This window comes from Salvia splendens, unplaced genomic scaffold, assembly GCF_004379255.2.
Source record: "Salvia splendens isolate huo1 unplaced genomic scaffold, SspV2 ctg904, whole genome shotgun sequence".
Classification (NCBI taxonomy): domain Eukaryota; kingdom Viridiplantae; phylum Streptophyta; class Magnoliopsida; order Lamiales; family Lamiaceae; genus Salvia; species Salvia splendens.
In genome coordinates, this window is record NW_024599590.1 from 8,832 (window position 1) to 31,044 (window position 22,213).

Genomic DNA, 22,213 nt, shown 5'->3' on the forward strand with positions numbered 1-22,213 from the left:
GAAATACTATTTCAATAATTAGCAAGGGCCGAAAATTTCAAATGAATTGACTCGAAAAAATATAAATGCATGATCCTATTAATTATTTCCCCACATTGGAAAATATAAACTATTAAGCACTTCATTTCACATCACTCACGACAATGATTTCACGCAAAAATCACATTAATCACATAGAAACAAAAGTTTCATAATCAACATTTCAAATGCATAAATAAAAGAGTCACAAAAGTTTGGGATGTTACATACATATATATATATATATATATATATATATATATATATATATATATATATATATATATATATGTGTGTGTGTGTGTGTGTGTGTGTGTGTGTGTGTGTGTATGATCAAATACTAACTTTTTACAGTAATAACTAATAACTAAATATCAATTTTGTATGTTAAAAATATCAACACAAAGACATAAATTTATCAATCTTTCTTATGTTGATAAATTATGTCTTTGTATTGATATTTAAATTTACATGTCGTATTGATATAATTATGTATTTGTGTTGATAATTTTAATACACAGAATTGAAAGTTATTAGTTATTACTGTAAATTAGTTAGCACACGAACGCAACTCTCTCTCTATATATATATACATACTAGTGAGTCATTATTGCACTAATTGCTATCTTTTATGATATCCACTTAATATCTCAATGATATAAATGATAATATAATATACAAAAATAATAGGATTACATGCTTTGAATTAGGGAGGTTACAATATACTCCCTCAGTCCCATGTTACTTGAGGCATTTCTTTTCGGCACGAGATTTAAGAAAGTTATGTTTAGTGAGTTAAATAAAGTAGAAGAGAGAATAAAATAAGAGAGATGAGAGATGATAAAGTAAAAGAAAGAATAAAGTAAGTGTAATTAGATGTTTTGTTTTTAGCCAAAAATAGAAATGACTCAAGTAACTTGGGACAACCCAAAATGGAATACGACTCAAGTAATTTTGGACGGAGAGAGTATATGGAACAGCCCCATGGTTTTATGTGTCCAGGAAATGAAGATAAAGTGTGCATGTTGAAGAGAAGTCTCTATGGTCTTAAATAGAGTTCCAGGCAGTGGTACCTTAGATTTAATGATTTTATTTATAGGTTTTGAGAAGACTTTATATGACAACTGTGTTTTCATCAAAAAAGGGATGGAAAGGCAGTAGCATTCATTCTCCTCCTTTATATAGATGGCATGCTTATTTTAGCTGAGCATCAGGAAGAGGTGGAGGAAATTAAGGTTGGACTAAGATCAGAATTTGATATGAAAGATTTGGGAGATGCAAAGCGGATTCTAGGTATGGACATTGTAAGAGACAGGAATGGAAAGAAAATTTGGCTCATACCGAAGGATTACATTGGAAAGGTTCTTAAAAGGTTTCAAATGGATAGCAGCAGGTCAGTTTTTTACCATTGGGACAGCAGCACAAGGTAAGTGCTAAACAATGTCATAAAGATGGTGAGCAAAGGAAGGAAATGGACAAGGTCCCATATGCTAGCATTGTAGGAAGCATTATGTACACGATGGTGTGTACAAGGCCAGATATAAGTCATGCAATTAGTGTTAATTATGGAGCCTAAAATATCTCCTACCATGTTTAGGATTTGTTTCCTTGAAGTATATTTTCTTGTGATAGATTTATTCCTTAAAAGATATTTCCTTATGGAATATGTTTCCTAGTTTGACTAGAATTAGGGCTCTCTAGTTACTTATAAATAGAGGTGCTCCCTCATTGTTAAATCATCCTGAAATTATATAGTGAAATCCCTGGCTTGGCATCGCCCCCAGACGTAGATACACATTGTATCGAACTGGGTAAACAACTTCTTGTGTTCATTCTCTTTCATATTCGTGATTGCCTGTGTTTATTTCCCAACAACTGGTATCAAGAGCCTAGGGTTTAAGAGGCAGAAATCACGATGGGGATCGACGAGAAAATTGCTGTAGAGAAGTTCGATGGATCTGATTTTGGATTTTGGAAGATGCAGATTGAGGATTACCTGTACGGTAAAGATCTCTGGAAGCCTTTAAAAACCAAACCCGAAAAGATGGAACATGAGGAGTGGGAGCTGCTGGACAGAAAAGCGATGAGCGCGATTAGGCTATCGTTGTCCAAGGATGTGGCTTATCACACGACTGCAGCAAAGTCGACAAAGGAGATGATAAAGATCTTGGAGGACATGTATCAGAAACCATCAACGGCAAACAAGGTACATCTGATTAGACGATTGTTTAATTTAGAATGCAAGAGGGAAAGCTGGTGCAACAACATCTCAACGAGTTCAACATGATTACTTCGCAACTGAACTCGGTTAATATAAAATTCGATGATGAAATTCGTGCCCTGATTTTGCTATCGTCTCTGCCTGAGAGTTGGGCTGGCACAGTGACAGCAGTTACTGCTGCAGAGACAAAACTAACAGTTGACAGAGTAAGAGATCTGATGATTGGTGAGGAAGTTCGCCGGAGATAATCAGGATCTTCTACTTCGGGATCAGCACTGAATACAGAACAGAGATGCAGATCGAAGGGAAAGCAAAATCGTGGAAGATCAAATTCCAGAGGAAGGAGTCAATCCAAGAAGGATTTGGATAAAGTTAAATGCTGGAATTGTGATGAGTTTGGGCATTTTAGAAATCAATGTGAGGCACCGAAGAAGTATAAGAATAAGGATCAGAAGGACAAGAAGACAGCAAACGCTACCATGTCTGATGACGATGGCGAGGCGTTGGTCTTGAGCGTCAGTAGTCCGATGGAATCGTGGGTATTGGATTCTGGGGCGTCGTTTCACTCCTGCAGCAATGTGGAGATAATGGAAGACTACGTTTCTGGCGATTTTGGGAAGGTACATCTGGCTGATGACGAGCCCTTAGATATCGTGGGAAAGGGAAACGTGAAGGTAGTGACGTCCAATGGATCCGTAATAAAACTGAATGGAGTCAGACACATTCCTGGATTGCAGAGAAGTTTGATTTCGATTGGGCAGCTTGATGCAGAAGGGTACACCGTGACGTTTGGCTGCAACAATTGGAAGATTACCAAGGGAGCTATGATAGTAGCTCGAGGTAAGAAGGAGGGTACGTTGTATACCACAACTAACTCCAAAGATTGCATTGATATTGCAAGTGAGGCATATAATGCAGATTTGTGGCACTTTCGTCTTGGCCACATGAGCGAGAAAGGGATGAAGATAATGTGCTCAAGAGGTTTACTGTCTGGCTTGAAAACTGTTGAAGTTGGCTTGTGCGAGGATTGCGTCTTTGGGAAACAGAAAAGGGTAAATTTCTCAAGAGGAGACAGAAAATTGAAGACACAGAAGTTGGAGATGGTCCACACTGATCTATGGGGACCAGCACCTGTGAAGTCCCTAGGAGGCTCTGAATATTATATGACTTTCATCGACGACTCTACTCGAAAGCTATGGGTTTATTTTCTGAAGAGTAAATCCGATGCGTTTGACGCTTTCAGGAAATGGAAAGCCCTTGTTGAAACTGAAACCGGGATGAAGGTGAAGTGTCTAAGATCCGATAATGGAGGAGAATATGAACTTGCAAAGTTCAAGGAATTCTGCGCCGAGAATGGAATCCGCATGGAGAAAACTGTGAAAGGAACTCCACAGCAGAATGGAATCGCAGAGCGCATGAACAGAACGTTGAATGAGCGAGCAAGATGCATGAGGTTGAAAAGTGGATTGCCAAAGAGTTTTTGGGCAGATGCAGTCAACACAGCTGCATTCCTATTTAATAGAGGTCCATCAGTTCCCTTGGAGTTTCGGATACCCGAGGAGGTTTGGACAGGAAAAGAGGTAAATCTATCTTTCCTACGCATCTTTGGTTGTGTTGCTTATGCTCATGTTAGTTCCGTTGAGAGAAGTAAGTTGGATGCTAAATCTATTAAGTGTACGTTCATTGGTTGTGGAGGCGATGAGTTCGGTTATAGACTCTGGGAAGAGCAGAACCGTAAGGTTATTCGCAGTAGAGATGTCATCTTCAATGAACAGGTATTGTACAAGGATAGATTGGAGGCGTCAAGTCCCAGCAGTTCTGAGCCACAAGTGGTCGAGCTAGACATCTCAAACTCGAGTGGGAGCAAGGAGAGTCAGAATGCTGAAGAGGTGCTTGAAGAAGAACCAAGCACTCCACCACCGACTATTCCGCTGCCTAAATCGACTAGAGAGCGACGTGCACCTGATAGGTACTCGCCCTCTAATTTCTATTTGTTACTTACTGATGGTGGTGAGCCCGAGTGTTATGCAGAGGCATGAGAAGGTCCTGATAAACGAAGGTGGAAAATTGCCATGGATGACGAGTTTGCCTCTCTTCTCCTAAATGGCACATGGGAGCTTGTGGAACTTCCTAAAGGGAAAAAGGCATTGCATTGCAAGTGGGTCTATCGAATCAAAGGTGAAGCTGATGGTAGCAAGCGCTACAAGGCTAGGCTGGTTGTCAAGGGATTTGAGCAACGATACGGTATTGATTATACAGATGTGTTCACTTCTGTTGTGAAACTAACTACTATTCGTTTAGTGTTGAGTATGGTAGTTGCAGAAAATCTATTGTTACATCAGATAGATGTAAAGACGGCATTCCTTCATGGTGATTTGGAGGATGAGTTGTACATGACACAGCCTGAAGGATTCATAGTAAAAGGAATGGAAAACCTTGTATGCAAGTTGAAGAAGAGCTTGTATGGTTTAAAGCAAGCTCCAAAGCAGTGGTACAAGAAGTTTGATGGATTCATGATGGAGATTGGTTATAAAAAATGCTACGCTGACCATTGTTGTTACTACAAGAGGTTTGACAAGAGCTATCTTATTCTGTTATTATATGTTGATGATATGTTGATCGCAGGAGTTGATCAAAAGGAGATGGATAAGTTGAAAAGGCAATTGTCTGAACGATTCTCCATGAAAGATCTTGGAGAGGCTAATCAAATTTTGGGCATGAGAATCGAGCGTGACAAGGCGGCAGGAAAATTGTATCTTTCGCAAGCTGCTTACATTGGTAAGGTTTTGGAAAGATTCAACATGGATAATTCGAAGCCAGTAAGTGTGCCTTTGGGCAGTCACTTTAAGCTGTCGAAGAAGGAGTCGCCGAGTACAAAAGAAGAACGTGCTGAAATGAAGAAAATTCCTTATGCTTCAGCAATTGACAGTATTATGTATGCAATGGTGTGTACGAGGCCTGATATTGCACAAGCAGTGGGAGTAGTGAGCCGGTTCATGGGTGATCCGGGCAAGCAACATTGGGAAGCAGTTAAATGGATCCTTCGATACTTGAGAGGTACTACAGAAAGCGTCTTATGTTTCAATGGCAAGAATGTCGAGCTGGCAGGTTATTGTTAGGATCGTCGACTGCAACATTAGTTTGATATTGTCTGCTTTGGGTCAAGCCCGCACGGATTTGTTTTTGGGTCACTCCCAAAAGGCCTCAAACTAATTGGGGTTGGACAGGAATTATATACACCTTCCAACTTCCCATACTCATCCGATGTGGGATGGGTTTGTACCCCAACAAACCTCCCCTCAAACCGAGACCACATCGGGAACGCAGTCGACACGAACATGGGTCGTTCAGCCCTGGCCCCTGGGTCATCCTAGGCCCGACTCTAACCCGAGTCCTTCATGGCCCGACCCTAACCTGGGCTCATCCAGGCACAACCCATAGCCATCTGGGCTCTGATACCACTTGTTAGGATCGTCGACTGCAACATTAGTTTGATATTGTCCGCTTTGGGTGAAGCCCGCACGGATTTGTTTTTGGGTCACTCCCAAAAGGCCTCAAACTAATTGGGGTTGGACAGGAATTATATACACCTTCCAACTTCCCATACTCATCCGATGTGGGATGGGTTTGTACCCCAACAGTTATGTGGATGCAGACTTGGCGTCCAATGATCTTGATGGGAGAAGAAGCACAATCGGGTATGTATTTACTTATGGTGGTACTGCTATTTCATGGACTTCTAAGTTGCAGAAGACTGTTGCTTTGTCTACTACGGAGGCTGAATATGTAGCTGCGACAGAGGCAAGCAAGGAGATGGTGTGGTTGCAGAGTTTCTTAGATGAACTTGGGAAGGAGAACAAGAGTAGCATACTCTACAGTGATAGTCAGAGTGCTATTTTCTTGGCGAAGAATCCAGCGTTTCATTCTAGGACAAAGCATGTGGAGTTGAAATATCATTACATCCGACACCTAGTGGAGATGAAAATCCTGCAACTTGTGAAGATACTTGGAAGTGAGAATCCTGCAGACATGTTTACTAAGGTGGTGACCTTAGAGAAATTTAAGCTATGCATAGCTTCAATTGGCCTTGGAACTTGAAGAGAAGGTTAGGCGATGCTAAGCGGATGAAGGGATGAGATCACGAGGAAATGGTTGTTTAGGAGTTGTTAGTCTCCAAGTGGGAGATTGTTAATTATGGAGCCTAAAATATCTCCTACCATGTTTAGGATTTGTTTCCTTGAAGTATATTTCCTTGTGATAGATTTATTCCTTAAAAGATATTTCCTTATGGAATATGTTTCCTAGTTTGACTAGAATTAGGGCTCTCTAGTTACTTATAAATAGAGGTGCTCCCTCATTGTTAAATCATCCTGAAATTATATAGTGAAATCCCTGGTTTGGCATCGCCCCCAGACGTAGATACACATTGTATCGAACTGGGTAAACAACTTTTTGTGTTCATTCTCTTTCATATTCGTGATTGCCTGTGTTTATTTCCCAACAATTAGTGTGGCAAGCAGATTTATGGCAGACCCGAGAGTAGAGCATTAGCATACTCTAAAGTGGATGCTCAGATATCTTGTGGGCACTCAAGATTATGGAATATTGTTTGTTGGGAATCACAAAGATGAAAGTGGAGCATTGATGGGGTTTTGCGATTCTGATTTTGCCGAGAGCATTGATACTAGAAAGTCTCAATCTGATTATGTATTTTGCTTATATAGAGCAGCAGTTAGTTAGAAGTCAAGTTTGCAATCGGTTATTGCATATCTACAACCGAAGCGGAGTGCATTTCTCTCACAGAAGCAATCAAGGAAAGTTTTTGGTTGAAGGGGATGTTAACAAACTTTGGGGTTAAGAAGGATACAGTGACACACTACTACGTGACTCAAATAGTGCGATATGTCTTGCTAAGCATCAGACATTCCATGAGCGTAGCAAGCATATAGATGTCAAGCTGCATTGTATCAGGGATGAGATTGATAACGCAGCTGATATGCTGACCAAGACTTTACCAGCATCCAAACTAAGGCATTATCTGGTTGGTTTGGTGAAATAGAAAGAGAGATGGGAATTTGGAGAAGATAGTCTACATTGCTCACTAATGTCCCAAGGTGGAGATTTGTAGAAGTGTGGGGCATTATTTCACAAATGAGAAAGCTGAGGGACTAATGTGCAAATTACAGAAAGGGTTTGAAATTAGGTTGAGCAATGGGCAATTTGGGGGTTATGAGCTTAAGCTTCAGCTCATTCAGTTACACCAAATATAAACTCTCTTAGCTAAGATATATAAGCTAATCTTTGCTGTTATTAGCTTAAGAAGAGTGATGCATTTGTCTGTGTAAGGAAATCATTGTAGTTGAGAGAGCTCTCGCGATTGAGCCGATATATTTCTTGAGTACATCATTATTTGGAATTTCTGATTTGTTTCTGTAATTCTTGTGCGTGAATGTAGATCTTTACGATTGAACCACGTATATCGTTGTCATTGTATTTTTGTTATTCTGTTTTTGGTGTTTGATTGTTCATCGCAATTCCGATCAATTCGCAACATTGATGAAGAGTGGAGAAAGGGGTAATGGATGAGAGAGAGCTTGATCCTCTTGATCCTTTTAATATCCTCTCCATAACTCACTATTCAAATCCTACTTGCTCCCTTTTTTGATGAAATGAATGTGTTGGAGATTTTGCATGGATGAACAAAAGAAAGATGAATGGAGGTGGTGGAATATTTATAGGCAAAGAGGGTGCAAAGTTTTACATGGATAATTGATGTGTAATTTTCGAGCTTTTATATCAATGAATTAATAACACACAAGTAAATTAAATAGCTCTAAAATTACAACCTTTCTGCAAGAGTACAGATAGGGGTGGCAAATCGTGCGTGTCGGGTCGTTATCGTGTCGACACGATAACGACACGAACACGATAACAACAAACACGAACACGACCTGTTAAGAAAACCTCAAACACGAACACGAACACGACACAAAACCCTCAGACACGAACACGACACGAACACGACACGAACCCATTAACGACACGAACCAATTCGGGTCAACACGACACGATAACAACACGTACATGAGATGACACGATAACGACTCGATAACAACACGACCTGATAACGGTTAAACCTATTAAAAATGAAAATAATAAGAATTAATAATATTAAAATATTATTTATTAACGGATAACACGAACACGACACGAACACGACACGAACACGTATTGTTAACGGATAACACGAACCCGACACGAACACGACACGAAATTTTCGTGTCCTTAACGGGTCGACCCGATAAGGACACGAACCCAATAAGCTCTGACCCAAACCCATTATTTTCGTGCCGGTTCGTGTCGTGTTATCGTGTCGTGTCAAAAATTGCCAGCCCTAAGTACAGATGCAGTTGTAGTAAAAGAGTGTCGAACCACAGGGAGGCGTATGATTATTTAATAAGGTTTGACAAGATTAATAAACAATTTTACAACTAAAGAATGAAAATAGGAAAACTCAAGAGATGAAGAACATTGCTCCTAACAATATTCGGATGAATCATTATTGTATAAACTCTATATTCAAATTCATAAGCTATTGAGAACGATGTATCAATTTTACACTCTAAAAGTACTGAACATACTTTAAGAATTATAGTACTAGTGCTAGCTGAACACATAGCCACAAGTACCTACTCGTTAGACTAATATTCCTGCGGAAGCGCGGTAAATACTAGACTAACTTCTCAAAGCCAACAAATATTATGGTTAGCTGAACACTTAACACATAAACATCTTCTCATCAAACTAAACTTCCACGGATGCGTAGTAAATATTAATTCAACTTCGAAGACTTTTTTACATCAATATTCACTTATGCATTTATCTCTGAACAAGGTAAAATTCACAAGCTTTTCATCTAAGTTTTCATCCAATTTCCAAGTTAAAGAGACATTAGAAAGAGGCAAATAATATACTACATTTGATGCATCAAAACATAGCATAAATAAAATCCGAACCATAGACGAAAACCAAAGCAAATGATTAAATATATAATCTCTACAATAAACTAGCCACACATGCTAAAGAAGAAAAACCGTAGAGTTAATGGTGTTCTTCGATGGCCGGTGATAGTCCTTCTCCGAGGTGATGAAGATTGGATGTGGAATCCTCCTTTCTTCCTTCTTTCTTCCTCTCCAATTTCGTCCCCCGTCGTCTCCACCCAGAATGTTGAATATTTGGGCATTAAAATACTCCCATTAAACTTCCCTCAACTCCTTTTTTAAACTGCCACGTATCTACCTTCTTTTAATTGCCCAATTTCATCATATTTGTTCTGTCCTTCCAGTACCGTCCCTTTTCCCTTTTTTTATTCATCAACTGACGCAAGAAACTGCTGACATGCAATTAAAATTGATCCACCCGGCCGGGTGGAATTTTACAAGTGAAAAATCACCCGGCCGGGTGACAGGAAATCGACCCTTCCTGGACTCGCGTTGCCTTCTGGGTCTCACCCGGACGGGTGGAATTTTAACTCCACAAATTCACCCGACCGGGTGAAAAGTTCTGGAGATTTCACACAGCTTTTCACATCCTACTCCGATAAAAACACGAATTGATGAGTTATACTTTACATAAAAATGTGTAGTCTAATGGGGAAAATATAGAAAATATGCTTTGCATCAATAATCCCATAATTTTTTAGAGTAAAGTGTTGTCCAAGAGTTAAGGACTTTTTGCCAAAAGAGGTAAGTTGTCACACCCATCATTCATACTACCATTTTTGGAAAGAATCTCATGTTTCATCATTCAAAATGACGGCTAACAAGTACAACCGTCATACGGGAAACGTGCACCATTGTTTGGGAAACATGCTTGATGTGATGCGAATTTGTCAAACGTCTTCCTTGATTTAAATGATGTGGTGGTGATGCGGCTAATATTTATCTATATTTTGTAGTTTCCGGAAGTGTTTGATGTAGAGATCAATAGGAGCACGGAGGTGGAGGTGTGGCAAGATAGGGGCTGCCCGGCTCGATGTCGGCCCCAACCATCAGACAGATACCTTTACAGCTGTCCGGTCCAGGATGTGCACACCCGCCGAGACTCGGGGCACGCGTCTCCTCTTTTTGTTGTATTCTCGATATTCAAATTGTAATAGCGTTGGACTTTACAAGTTCTATTTGAACTTGTGTTAAAAGAACTCATAGATTTTTATACCGCATTTAGCAAAATTATTCTATATTATTATCGAGATCACGCACATTTTAAAATTCGAACAAACGAGAATAACAACTAATGCAATGCGATATTAGATCGACTATGGTTAAAAAATGCTTGGTGTTACAAGTTGAGTTTTCGAATCACTACAATCCATAAATGAGGAATTCCCTTTCATATTAAAGAAAAAAAAATCCAGAATAAACTTAGGGGTCGTTTGGTAGCCATGTTACGTCTAGATAAAAGGAGTAATCTGGGTTTATTTGTGCATTTGGTAGCTATGTTAACAATATGCGTAGCCCGTGTTTGGTATCCGGCCCGCACAAAGCCCACTGAAAAGCATATGTTTCAATCACATTTGTAACTACTCATTTGTCTATGTTACATATCTAATATACCTAGTTAATTTTGGTAAAATACATTTTTACCCATCCATTTTCAGTTAAAAATAATACTAATATTTATAAAATTATTATAATTAGAAGTTAACAAAAGCGTACTTAAAATAATAAAAATGATTAAAACAATTTACATAACATATCACAAATTTTAAAATAAAATATTTTAAAATATTAAAATTTCTATATTAGTCTAAACAATATATTATATAAAGTTGTGTGACGTGTTTTATTACCATGCCTTAAAAAAGATAATATAATATTAAATTGTAATATGTATAATAATTATTTATATTATACTATAATATTTTTAATTATATTTTCGACCTCACGAGTTTGGCTTTTTAGATTATGTCATTGGAGAGAGTGTGCCATAGAAGAGAGCAATTATTCTTCATGGATAGTTTAGTCATTAACTTAAATTAATGAGGATAATTTTGACAATTATAATTTTATCCATATTTGTAACTTGTTGTATCAAATACTTAAATAAGATAACTCATAATTATCTTAAGCTATCAAACACCCAATAAAGATAAATTAATTAATCGAAACTATGATAACTATCATAAATTGTATCATGTCTAGTTGAAACATAATATAGCTATCAAAACAATGCCTTAATATGCATACAAATATTTTTAAGTATCGCGGGATAATTAATGTTGTCCCTTACGAATGTCTTCGTTTCACTTCCTTCATGAATTGCATATGTTGGACCCTCAATCCTCTTTCTTCAGCCTGTACCAATACAATCTTAATATAACTTGGAAAAATACATAAATAAACAAATATCATTGAGACATGATATTACTAACTATTGAAACTTTTTATGAACACGACTACTTGAAGAATAAATACAACTAGAAACCAGTTTTCTGATCTATTTTTGTAATTTGCACCTAAACGTGTTTTCTCCGGCTGTAGAAAATATAAGTGAAAATATAAACGTGTTTTTCATAATAAATGTCATACTTGGATAATGACAAAAGATATTAAAAGATACTCCCTTCGTTTCATGTTAATAGAGTCATTTTACTATTTCGGAAAGTTCCAAATTAATTGAGTCATTTCTATTTTTTGCAAAAAGTAATTCTCACTTTTATTTTATTCTTCCTTCCTCTCTCTAACTTTATTCTCTCTTACTTTTTCACCATCATTTAACACACTATTCTTAAACTTCGTGCTGAAAAGAAATGACTCTATTAACAAGGAACGGATAGAGCATTGTTTTGTGTGTTAAGTAAAAATAGAAAATACTACTCCCTCTGTAGTTGAGTCGTATTCCTTTTTGGATTGTCCCACTGTAGCTGAGTCGTTTCCTTTTTTGGCAAAGCAACAACTTTTCTTCTCTCTTACTTTAGTACTATCTCTTACTACTTTATTCTCTCTTCATCTCTCTATCTTTTTTTCCTTTTCTACTTTATTATTCATTTACTTAACTCACTTAATATAATTTTTCTTAAATCTCGTGCCGAAAAGAAACGTCTCGGCTACAGAGGGATTATTCAGTCGTCCCTAACAATGCTATGAGCGTATGCTTATGCTAGAACTAATTAATTTTCCCGCCAAGGTACAAAGGGATCACCAATAGAATTTTCAGCATCCATCATCCTTAACCCGGCCCATCCCGTCTCTGGTACTACTGCATTCACATGGTACCAAATGTAATTCTATCAACGTCAGGCCATACTGTTATCCAAGGCAGATATTAACGCCAAGTTTGTGAGATGTGCACCCAAGGCATCATTTACCCAAGTTTTAACCCATTTTCTTTGCTCGTGCTCCTCTTAACAAAAAAAAGACAGGTGATTTCTCTTCTACATCGAATATAGAGCCCTAAACACGGATACCATTCCGGTCACGTGTTCCAATCAATATTTACAACACATAATGGCCACTATGAATTTGTCACTCATGCCTTTCTCGGCCTCACAAATGCGCCATCCTCTTTCCAACCTGCCATGAACCACATATTTCACTGAGTGAATTTGTGATCGTCTTCTTTGACGACATCTTGGTGTACAACCTCTCATTAGAGGCCCCACGACCAGCAACTATGCTAGTACTCAATGTTATCTCTTCATATTCCTTTTTGTGTGATATTAGGAAAATGCTCGATTGATTATATATCTTTCCCACATCAACAACGTACTCGACTTCTGTCATTGATTTTGGCGTATTTTGATCACATGAAGTAATCTCTTAAAATGCCTCACAAGAGTGGAGAAGTTTTGAAACGATATGAGTTTTAATATCGAATTGGTAAAGTAAGAAAGCGGAAGAGAAAAAATAGGTAAAAGAAGAGACGGTGGTGGACTTAATGTTAGTGGATTGTACGGTCTATTTCCAAAAATTGAAAGTTTTTATTTCTAAGAAACGGACCAAAAAAGGAAGAGTTTCCATTTTTAAGAAAGAGAGTAACATATAAAAAAAGGATGTGATTACTACCAAGGTGATGTGAGACAAAGACTGGGATTTAGACAACTTCATACACTAATTTCTTCTATTTTTTATATAAGCCGTTTGGGATGTAAAAATAATACTAGTAGCAATAAATTTACGGAGCAGAAGAGAAGAAAAGAAATGAAAAGAAAAGAAAACGTACATTGGCAACGGCGTACCTCAAGTGATGCAACGAGTAAAACTGGGTTTTCCAGTTCTTGGAATAATTGTTTGTACTGCTTGAGCATCACCGACAGCTCCGTTACTAGAAAACACGTCTTCTCTACCTATAACAATTCACGATTACTACTTCGTATTTTATGTAATCAATTTTACTATTTCTTAGAATTATTTCTAGTTATATTTCTAGCTCTCAAATTAATTCCCCTAATTTTACGAAAACTAGTTTCACTTATGTTTCCCATTTGACTTAATATGATGACAGAGAAAACTCCATCACTTTGTTGACTTTCAAGCGAATACGGTATAATACATCCTCCGTCTCACGTTACTTGAAGCGTTTTTTTTTGCACGATATTTAAGAAAGTTGTATTTAATGAGTTAAATAAAGTAGAAGATAGAATAAAGTAAGAGAATGAAGAAAGAGTAAAAGTAAAAGTAAAAGAATGAATAAAGTAGGTGAGATTAGATTTTTGTTTTTAGCCAAAAAAAAGAAATGACTCACGTAACTTGAGACAACCCAAAATGGAATACGACTCAAGTAACTTGGGACGGAGAGAGTACTGTACTAGACCTAGTACTACTACTTTCTCTTATATTTTTTTCCTAGATTCCTTATACTCCATTTCTTAATTTTGAAAATGAAATGAATTTTAATATAAAATTAATAAAGTAAAAGAGATAAAAAAATAAAGTAAAAAAAGAATATAATGAAATTAATATTAGTGGATTATAGGGTTCATTTTCTTAAAATAGAAAGTTTCTAATTTAAGAAACGAACCCAAAAAAATTTTATTTTTAGAAAACGAATGCAGTATCTGGAAAAAGAAGAATGTCTTATTTAGTAGCAACATTGTTTTAAAAACATTGGAACTACAATTGTCTTCCCATAATTTTTATCATAAATATCTCCATCCTAATAAATACTATGAAACATTTAATTTTCAGTATGAGATTTTATGTAATGTTGTTTTGTAAAGTAATTAAGAGAAAGTAAAGTGATGAGTGGAAAAAGTAGAAATGATATTATTTCAATTATATGAAATATTTTTTTAATAGAATAATCTAAAATAAAAAAATAAAGTAAAAGAGATTTTATTTTTAATAGGAAAGTATTCATTTTGATTACCTGGCAGTACATATCCATGATACTTTCTTCGATATATCCCATGACTTGAGTGGCGGTGGATATAGCGTCATAGAAGGCCATCACATCTGCCTAAATCATAAATATTCTATTTATAGTAGTATGATTTAATATGAAATGTATTTCAAAGTTTAGATAAAATAAAAAATGCAAGTTGCTCGAAAAATAGTTAAGCAAAAGATAAGTACCTGTGCGTCTTGGACAAGAGGAACGCAAAGTGAAATGGCGGATAGTTTTCTGACAACTCTTCCAACAGCCTCCATATTCCTACCCTCAATTCTACACCATTCATTCAGCATTCCCATTTCCGACCTCAATATCTGCACTAACTTTATTCCTTGTTTCAGCTTCTCAATTTCACATCGTTTCTCTGTTCTCAACTTTCTCCTCATTGAAATTTTTATCAACCCATTCAACAACTTTCCCTGCTCAATATAAACATATTAAATACATATATAGATGGTAAAACAGTGTATACATACATGTCTGACACATGAGTGGAGCATTTCTTATTCGGTGTGAGATTTTATAAATGTAATCTGACACGATGAACAGAATGTTGGACAAAAATATTCCTTAAGAGATGATTATGAAGCTTATCATTTCATGTAACTGCACAACTAGAGCTCCTGAATAATTTCCGTTACATGTTATACTTAATTATGTTTACTGTTGTTTGTATTGTTTCATAGTTCGATTTCCAAGATTATATCTCATGATTAAATATGCATCGTATTTGGTTTCATGAGATTAAACCTCACAATTTAATGAATAATTATATGATAATTAGTAATAGCAACCCCTTCCAATTAAAATAATCCTATAACATGTTAACCAAATGACATCTTAGGTTGATTCAATACATTGAAATTGTTGACATCGGTAATTTGTCTCAGTTAATTTGTTTTCTTAGTATATCTTTAAATTTTATAAAATTGAAAACATCAATAATTTTTTAAATATTAAAATCAATCTAAATTAGTAATAAAACAACGCAAAACGCTAAATGTGCATTAAAAAAGTGTGGTGCTGCATGTTTCAAACAAGTTTAATTTTTAGTAGTAAATTCAGAGGAGAATCTTGCAATCCACACTAAATACCTGAGCCGCTCTGTTGACGTTAGCCATGGAAGATTCAGCCCGAGCATTCGCAAATCTCCACTGCAACAGCCTGTTGTACATCAGGCGGTACTGATGGTACTCTTCTTCCAATAAAGGTGAAACCTTCTTCTGCCTGAAGTACTTCAAAACCCCACTCACACCGCTTCTCGCTTCCCGTTTCGCTAGCTTCTCGGGCTCCGGAGACGGGGAAGAAAGCGATCTGCCGGGCGACAAGGCCCACGCAGAAGGAGAAGTCGACGCTGACCGCTTTCTCCTCGGCCCCTCCTCCGTCTTGCTCATGCTACGCGGCAAAAACCTAACCAAACCGCCCTCCGCCTCTTTCTTTAGCTCCTTTGCTTCTCTTTTCTGATAGATCGACGTTCGCGGTGTTGGCGCCTTTCTCCGGGGCATGCCGGGGGAGGTGCTTCCGTTCGGATGCCTCCGGTCTTGTGATTTCTCCATCTTTAACTGATTAAATGTGTGAAAATACTCGTATAAATATTTTTAACTCAAAACTACACGGAATATGTGCATGATTTTGTTAATTATTTAATTAGGCGGCGGATGGAATAGTCTTACTATACCTACCATCATAATTGGAAAGTTGAGAGCACGTTACTGCCTCGGACTTGCGACTTTGAGTTCGAGGACTCCCACGAATGCAGTATGCTGGATACCTCGTCAACTTGATGTATTCTAAATTAACATGCTTGCTAGATAACGTACTAATTTTTTTTATCCTTTCTTTATTTTGAACACGGACTTTGTAATATATGCTCATCCGTCCCGTAATAACAGTCATATTTCGCCATTTCAGTATGTCCCATAATAAAAATTATATTTCACTTTTACCTCACATTCTATCAACTTATTTCACTTACATTTTATTATAAAACTAATATGCATAAATGGAATGTTGAAATAATTGAATAAACAATTACATAAACCTCTATGATGATTAACCAAGAACGACGGAGAATGAGTATAAACTGTAAAGCGGAAGCATACCTTGATCCATCTAGAATTGAACGGCGGAATTGCTTTGCAGTGGCTATGGATCTTCCAAACGATCAGAGATGTCCTTCACAATAGTCTGCCGAGAGAATACAGAGATATTGAACATTCTTCTGACGTCTGTGTAACACCCCGACTTTTTCTACTCTTTTTATTGTGTTCTTGAAAGGACCGTCGTTTGTACACTTGAAAATTTTTTCGACCTTGTTTCTTTTGTCGAGAGAATAATTTTACAATTTGGCTTTGGGCTATTAATTTTAAGAGTGTTGGGTCATCCAAATTTTCTTATTCTTTAACCAACTTAGCCAAACTCTACAATTTACATGTTGGGCCCAATTTCATCAAAGAACTTTAAGTTTCCAAGCCAATTCATTTTATTTGGAAACCACACTTTGAAGCCCAAGTTTTTTTTCTTCTTCTTTCGTTCTTTCTTCTTCTTTCTTCCCATGACCGACGGTTTTCTTCATCCCCCCATGATCGACGGTTTTCTTCCACTCCCCACTTCCTCATCATTACCTACACCCTCCCCAAGCCCTCTAGCACCACTCACTACTTTCTTTTGGCAAAAAAAAAAAAAAAGAGAGAAGAGTGAGGCAGCGGCGATGAGGAAGAGAAATGGCGACGTTAGAAGCGTGAGGGCTCCGGTTCAATCGAACGCAGCAACGTCAGTTCAGCGGCAACGATCCAGCAGTGGCGACGAACAGTGGCCCCCTTGCTGCGTTTTGAAAACTGAAACGAAAGAACATATTTTTTGAAGGAGAACTTATCTTTCGGGGCGGTTCGGAGTAGGTTCGGGGCTGTTCGGAGATGTTTCAGGGGCTGCCGTGTCGTTTCGAGGTTGAATCGGTGAGGAACGATGGCTGTCCGAACAGCAAACAGACAATGCAGTGGCTAATGGCGAATGACGGCGACGCTGCGAGACCTTCGACTGCACAGCAGCGACGACGCAGCAGCGACGACGCAGCAGCGCCGAGCGTCTGTGGTGGACACGGGTGACGAATCGGAGTCAGCAGCGGCGACGTCGGCGGCGAACAGGCTGACCAACGGGCAGTAGCCGACGACGACCGATCTGGACCGTGAGTTGCAGAGTTACAGTGATGGAACAAAACGAATTGATAGAGAGATGAGTGATGGTGGTCGAAAGAGGAAAGGGAGCGACGGCGGAGCAGCAACGTTCGTACAGCAGCGTCTCCCGGCTCTGTGCAGCAGCCAACAACAGCAACAACGTGCAGCAACGGGCCGAACAGCGATGGCACCGCTCGTCTGCTCGACGAATTCCGAACAGTAAGTTCCGACACGTTTTTGACCGACCAAATGAACTCCGATTTGACCAATTCTTTTTCCTGAGTAAACTTCATGATGTCTTCTATGTTGTGTGTAAATTTCAACCCTTTTGGATTAAAGATGAATTTTTGGTGAATTTTTGAAGCTAACTGCGCAACTCGGCCCAAAATGTTTTCTCGACCAGTAGGTTACGTGGTTGTTTTGACTGACCTAAAAGGGGTATTTGGACATGAAATTTTAACTGGAAGTCCTTTGATGAGTCTTCTGTATTGTGGTAAAGTTTTAGCCCCAACGGAAGTCGGATGATTTTTAAATGATTTTTATAAAATCGTTGCGCAGTGCTGCCAGTTTTCAAATGAAATTATATATGTGATGAAGTGATAGGATATGCAAAGATGTATGTTATGATGTGATTTATGTGATTGGAAAATATGTTGATATATGTGCTATGTAAATTTTTAAAGGTGAAACATCGCAAGTGAATCGTGATCGCAAGGGAAAGAAATTGTTTTCGGTTTAAGCACTCGAGGTGGGCTTTTCTACCCTACTATTTTGTGGGTTATCTTTAATACGGACGCTGTTCCGAAAATGTTTATGGAGATGAACTGTTTGTCTTGCCAACTGTTTTGTTTTTGAAACCTATCTGAAGTGGTTTACTACATATGTTTAATCGAATTCGGGTCTGTTGGGCTGCGAACCCTCAGGCTAGTGTACACGAGACCGGGAGCCATCTGAGAGCAAGTTGGCCGGTCTAGTTGACCTGGGGTGTGGCCACGCCCCTTGTCACCCGTTGGATCAGATAGTGTATGATGGTGGGAATAAGGGTGGCAATATCTGAAAATGACTGCGCAGTCGAATTTATGAAATATGTTTTAGTGTACTTGGGTTATTTTCTTACACTTAAAACCCCAAGGTTACACTGATATGGCATGACAAACTATGTTTTTGGCGTGTGTCCACTGAGTGCAATAAGTACTCAGCCCTGCATATTGTTTTTCTTAATGTGCAGATTGAGCGGTGACGAGCGCGGTGGCTGTTGAGCATAAAAGTGAAGAATGTCTATCAAATGTCTAGGATATGTTGTGTCTTCATACATAGCATGATTCTACTCTCGAAATGCTTCCGCTAAATATTGTTTCTTTTGAGTTCGTGTATAGTTGAGATATTTTCATTGGGAGTTGTTGATTGTTGAAGAGATACTCTGATTTGATTCGAGCTATTCCCATTTGTTTCGGGCTATGGTTGAGATGTGTTGATTTCCCCTTTCTTCCCCGCTTCCTTAATCCTCCCCTAGTCGCGATCAACCGTGTTTTCTATCCTTAGAAAATGCGGGCGTGACACTGGGTACCATAACCTTGTTTTATATTTATATAAATATAAGATCCTTTATTTTCTATTCGGTCCCTCAACAAATAGAAAATCACAAAATGGTATCTACACTTATTTCCACAATAAATAAATACACTTTAGCCCAAACTTTAATCTTTATAGGATCACTTTAATTGGGCAACTGAAAGATAGTCATACACGTTAAATTAGTCATGTGGAAGCCCAAATTTCTAACAATCTCTCACTTGGGGACACCAAATAAATGTGTACAAACCGAATGAACGCTCAAATATGTTATCATGTAGTGTATTCCCAAACAATCTTATTATCAACCATATCAACTTAGGACTAAAGAGGCAGTCGTCATATATTTTTATGATTAAACCCATCAGTAATCACATATGCAAACATAATCAACAACATATCAATTATAGAGTGTAGCATGGAAATTTCATGAAAGGTGATCATACATGCCTACTTCCAACTGGTCCTCCCAAATCCTTAGTGAGATCAAACTAAAACGAAAAATACAAGTTATGGACAAAACACAATACTTTATTTCTGCAGGGAATAACATAAGTTTATAACTTCATGTTCAAAACACAATATAGAGCAATAACCAAAACTATTCCCACTAAACGGAAGTACCCTTAAACTACATAACACCCATTTGGGCTACATGCCCATGAAAGACCTTGGGTAATAGTGTCACGACCGCACTTTCTAAGGATAGAAAGCTCGGTTGATCGCGACTAAGGGGATGAAAGAAGCGGGGAAGAAAGGGGAAAATTGTGGCACAACTGAAACTTGAACTGAAATAACTCGAATAATATATATCAAAGTGCATGATACAAAGAGTGTAAACTCGACTTTTACATTGCAGCGGAAGAGTCAAGAGTAGATGACATCATGTATGGAGACACGACGCATCCAAGTACTATTCTATCGAAGGATCTTCATTGCCTGTGCTCAGCACCGCACGCCGTCATCACTGCTCAACCTGCACATTTTTAAAACATATGCATGGCTGAGTACTTGGTGTACTCAGTGGACACGTGCCGAAATATAGTTTACTGAAAACTGGTTTTGTCAAGCCACTCTTGAGTGAACTCGAGGTTTTTAGAAAAGGTCTGAGAACACCAAAACACTTTTCCTTTCCTTTGTCAAAATCGATCTATAGGTCTATTTTCCTGGAACATATGACGTATCTGACTAACTCTTGGGGAACACAAGCCCACTAAACTCCTAGTGAACAGAATTCACGAAACTACTGGTGAACCAGAATGTATGGGCTTATCCCACTTACAAATCTGAATTCACTAACTCCTTGTGAACCGGAATGTATGGGCTTATCCCACTTACAAACCCGAATTCACAAAAACTGAAACTCCTGGTCTAGTAGGGACATCGCCCTTACTAGTCAATCAGATAGGCAAAGTTCAAAACAAAACATGGCTTGACATAATCTTTGCAACTTTATTTTTCTCATAAAACATTTTTTGAAACATAAACTCTTCTTTCTTTTATCAAAAGCCGAACACATAACTTTCAAAACTTCATTTTTCTCGTAAGCATATTTGGAACAAAACTCATTTCTATCGGTCAAAGCCGAACACAAGTATCAACAAGGCTACACTTCATAAGCACCAATAAGGCAACACATAACATCATATAACATAAATCACATCACTTTCACTTTATGTAAATATCACTTTTCATAAAACTGCACATCAAATAGCAAGCTCGCAATTAACATCACATCTTAAATAGAAAGCACACAAAATACTTTTCATGAAAACTGTACTTTAAACAGAAAGCCTTCAAAATACTCGGTTAGAAAAGCCCACAAAATACTTCTCGTAAAAACTATAACTTTAACAGAAAGCCCACCTTGTTCGCTTAAAACTTCTTAACTTGGATTCTCCTGACTCCACCCTTAACTCGCGGGGATAGCCTTTTTAAAAACAACACAACTTACTAACAAGACTTACTAAAATCCTTATACTTTAATTAGAATGCATGCCCCTAATTAATCATGGCCCAAGAACTTAATTAGAATTCTACCATAAGACCAAATTAATTTCAGCCCAAGCTACCTCGTAAATTAATTCCGTCCGGCACTATCTTCAATTATTTTTGCAAACCCATGATTTCGGCACAATGCTCTTCCCATTTATTCTCTTCTCTAGGCCCAAATCAAATAATCTGTCAGCCCCTCTTCCTCTTTAATTCCCTCAGGCCCAACTCAAATTAAATCCTTGGCCCAAACATCAATAAGATGAAGCAGCCCAACAAATAATTCTCGGCCCATAACCTTGTCCTTTATTTTCTATTCGGTCCCTCAACAAACAGAAAATCACAAAATGGTATCTACACTTATTTTCACAACAAATCTATATAGGATCACTTTAATTGGGCAACTAAAAGATAGTCATACACATTAAATTAGTCATGTGGAAACCCAAATTTCTAATATGGAACGCCCATATTCTACTAACTTATTGAACCAATTTTTCTTTATATTTCTTAAAACCCGTGTCATAGCTAAATTGGACTTCTATTGCGGGACAAAGTAAGTATTTAACTTGCAGTTGTAACACATTCACATTCTATAATTGTAGTATGTGTTTATGATGTCCGCGAGGGGTGTGTACTCAAAATTTTCCCCATGCGTATATCGATTTTAGTTTATGGAAAATATGAATAATGAACTACGTTATTCTAGACAACTCGAAAAGTTCAAAATCTACGCATTTTACTGACACTAGTATTAACACCAAAAGAGTTAAAAAATGAATAGTACAAAATATAATAAAAACTCAAAACAACATGAAGATTTAGTATTTACAGATTCAAATTT

At 37.7% G+C, this 22,213-nt stretch overlaps 1 protein-coding gene across 1 annotated transcript; it reads right to left on the reverse strand.

The window, feature by feature from the left end:
* Positions 1-12,786: 12,786 nt before the first annotated feature.
* LOC121791768 (QWRF motif-containing protein 7-like) lies at positions 12,787-18,719 on the reverse strand (the record flags this gene model as incomplete). Its single annotated transcript, XM_042189611.1, has 8 exons — positions 12,787-12,945; positions 13,419-13,586; positions 14,609-14,698; positions 14,815-15,051; positions 15,727-16,194; positions 16,735-16,777; positions 17,663-17,820; positions 18,696-18,719. Coding segments are annotated over 8 exons (1,347 nt in total), but the record flags the coding sequence as incomplete, so codon positions are not given.
* Between the last annotated feature and the right edge of the window lie 3,494 nt (positions 18,720-22,213).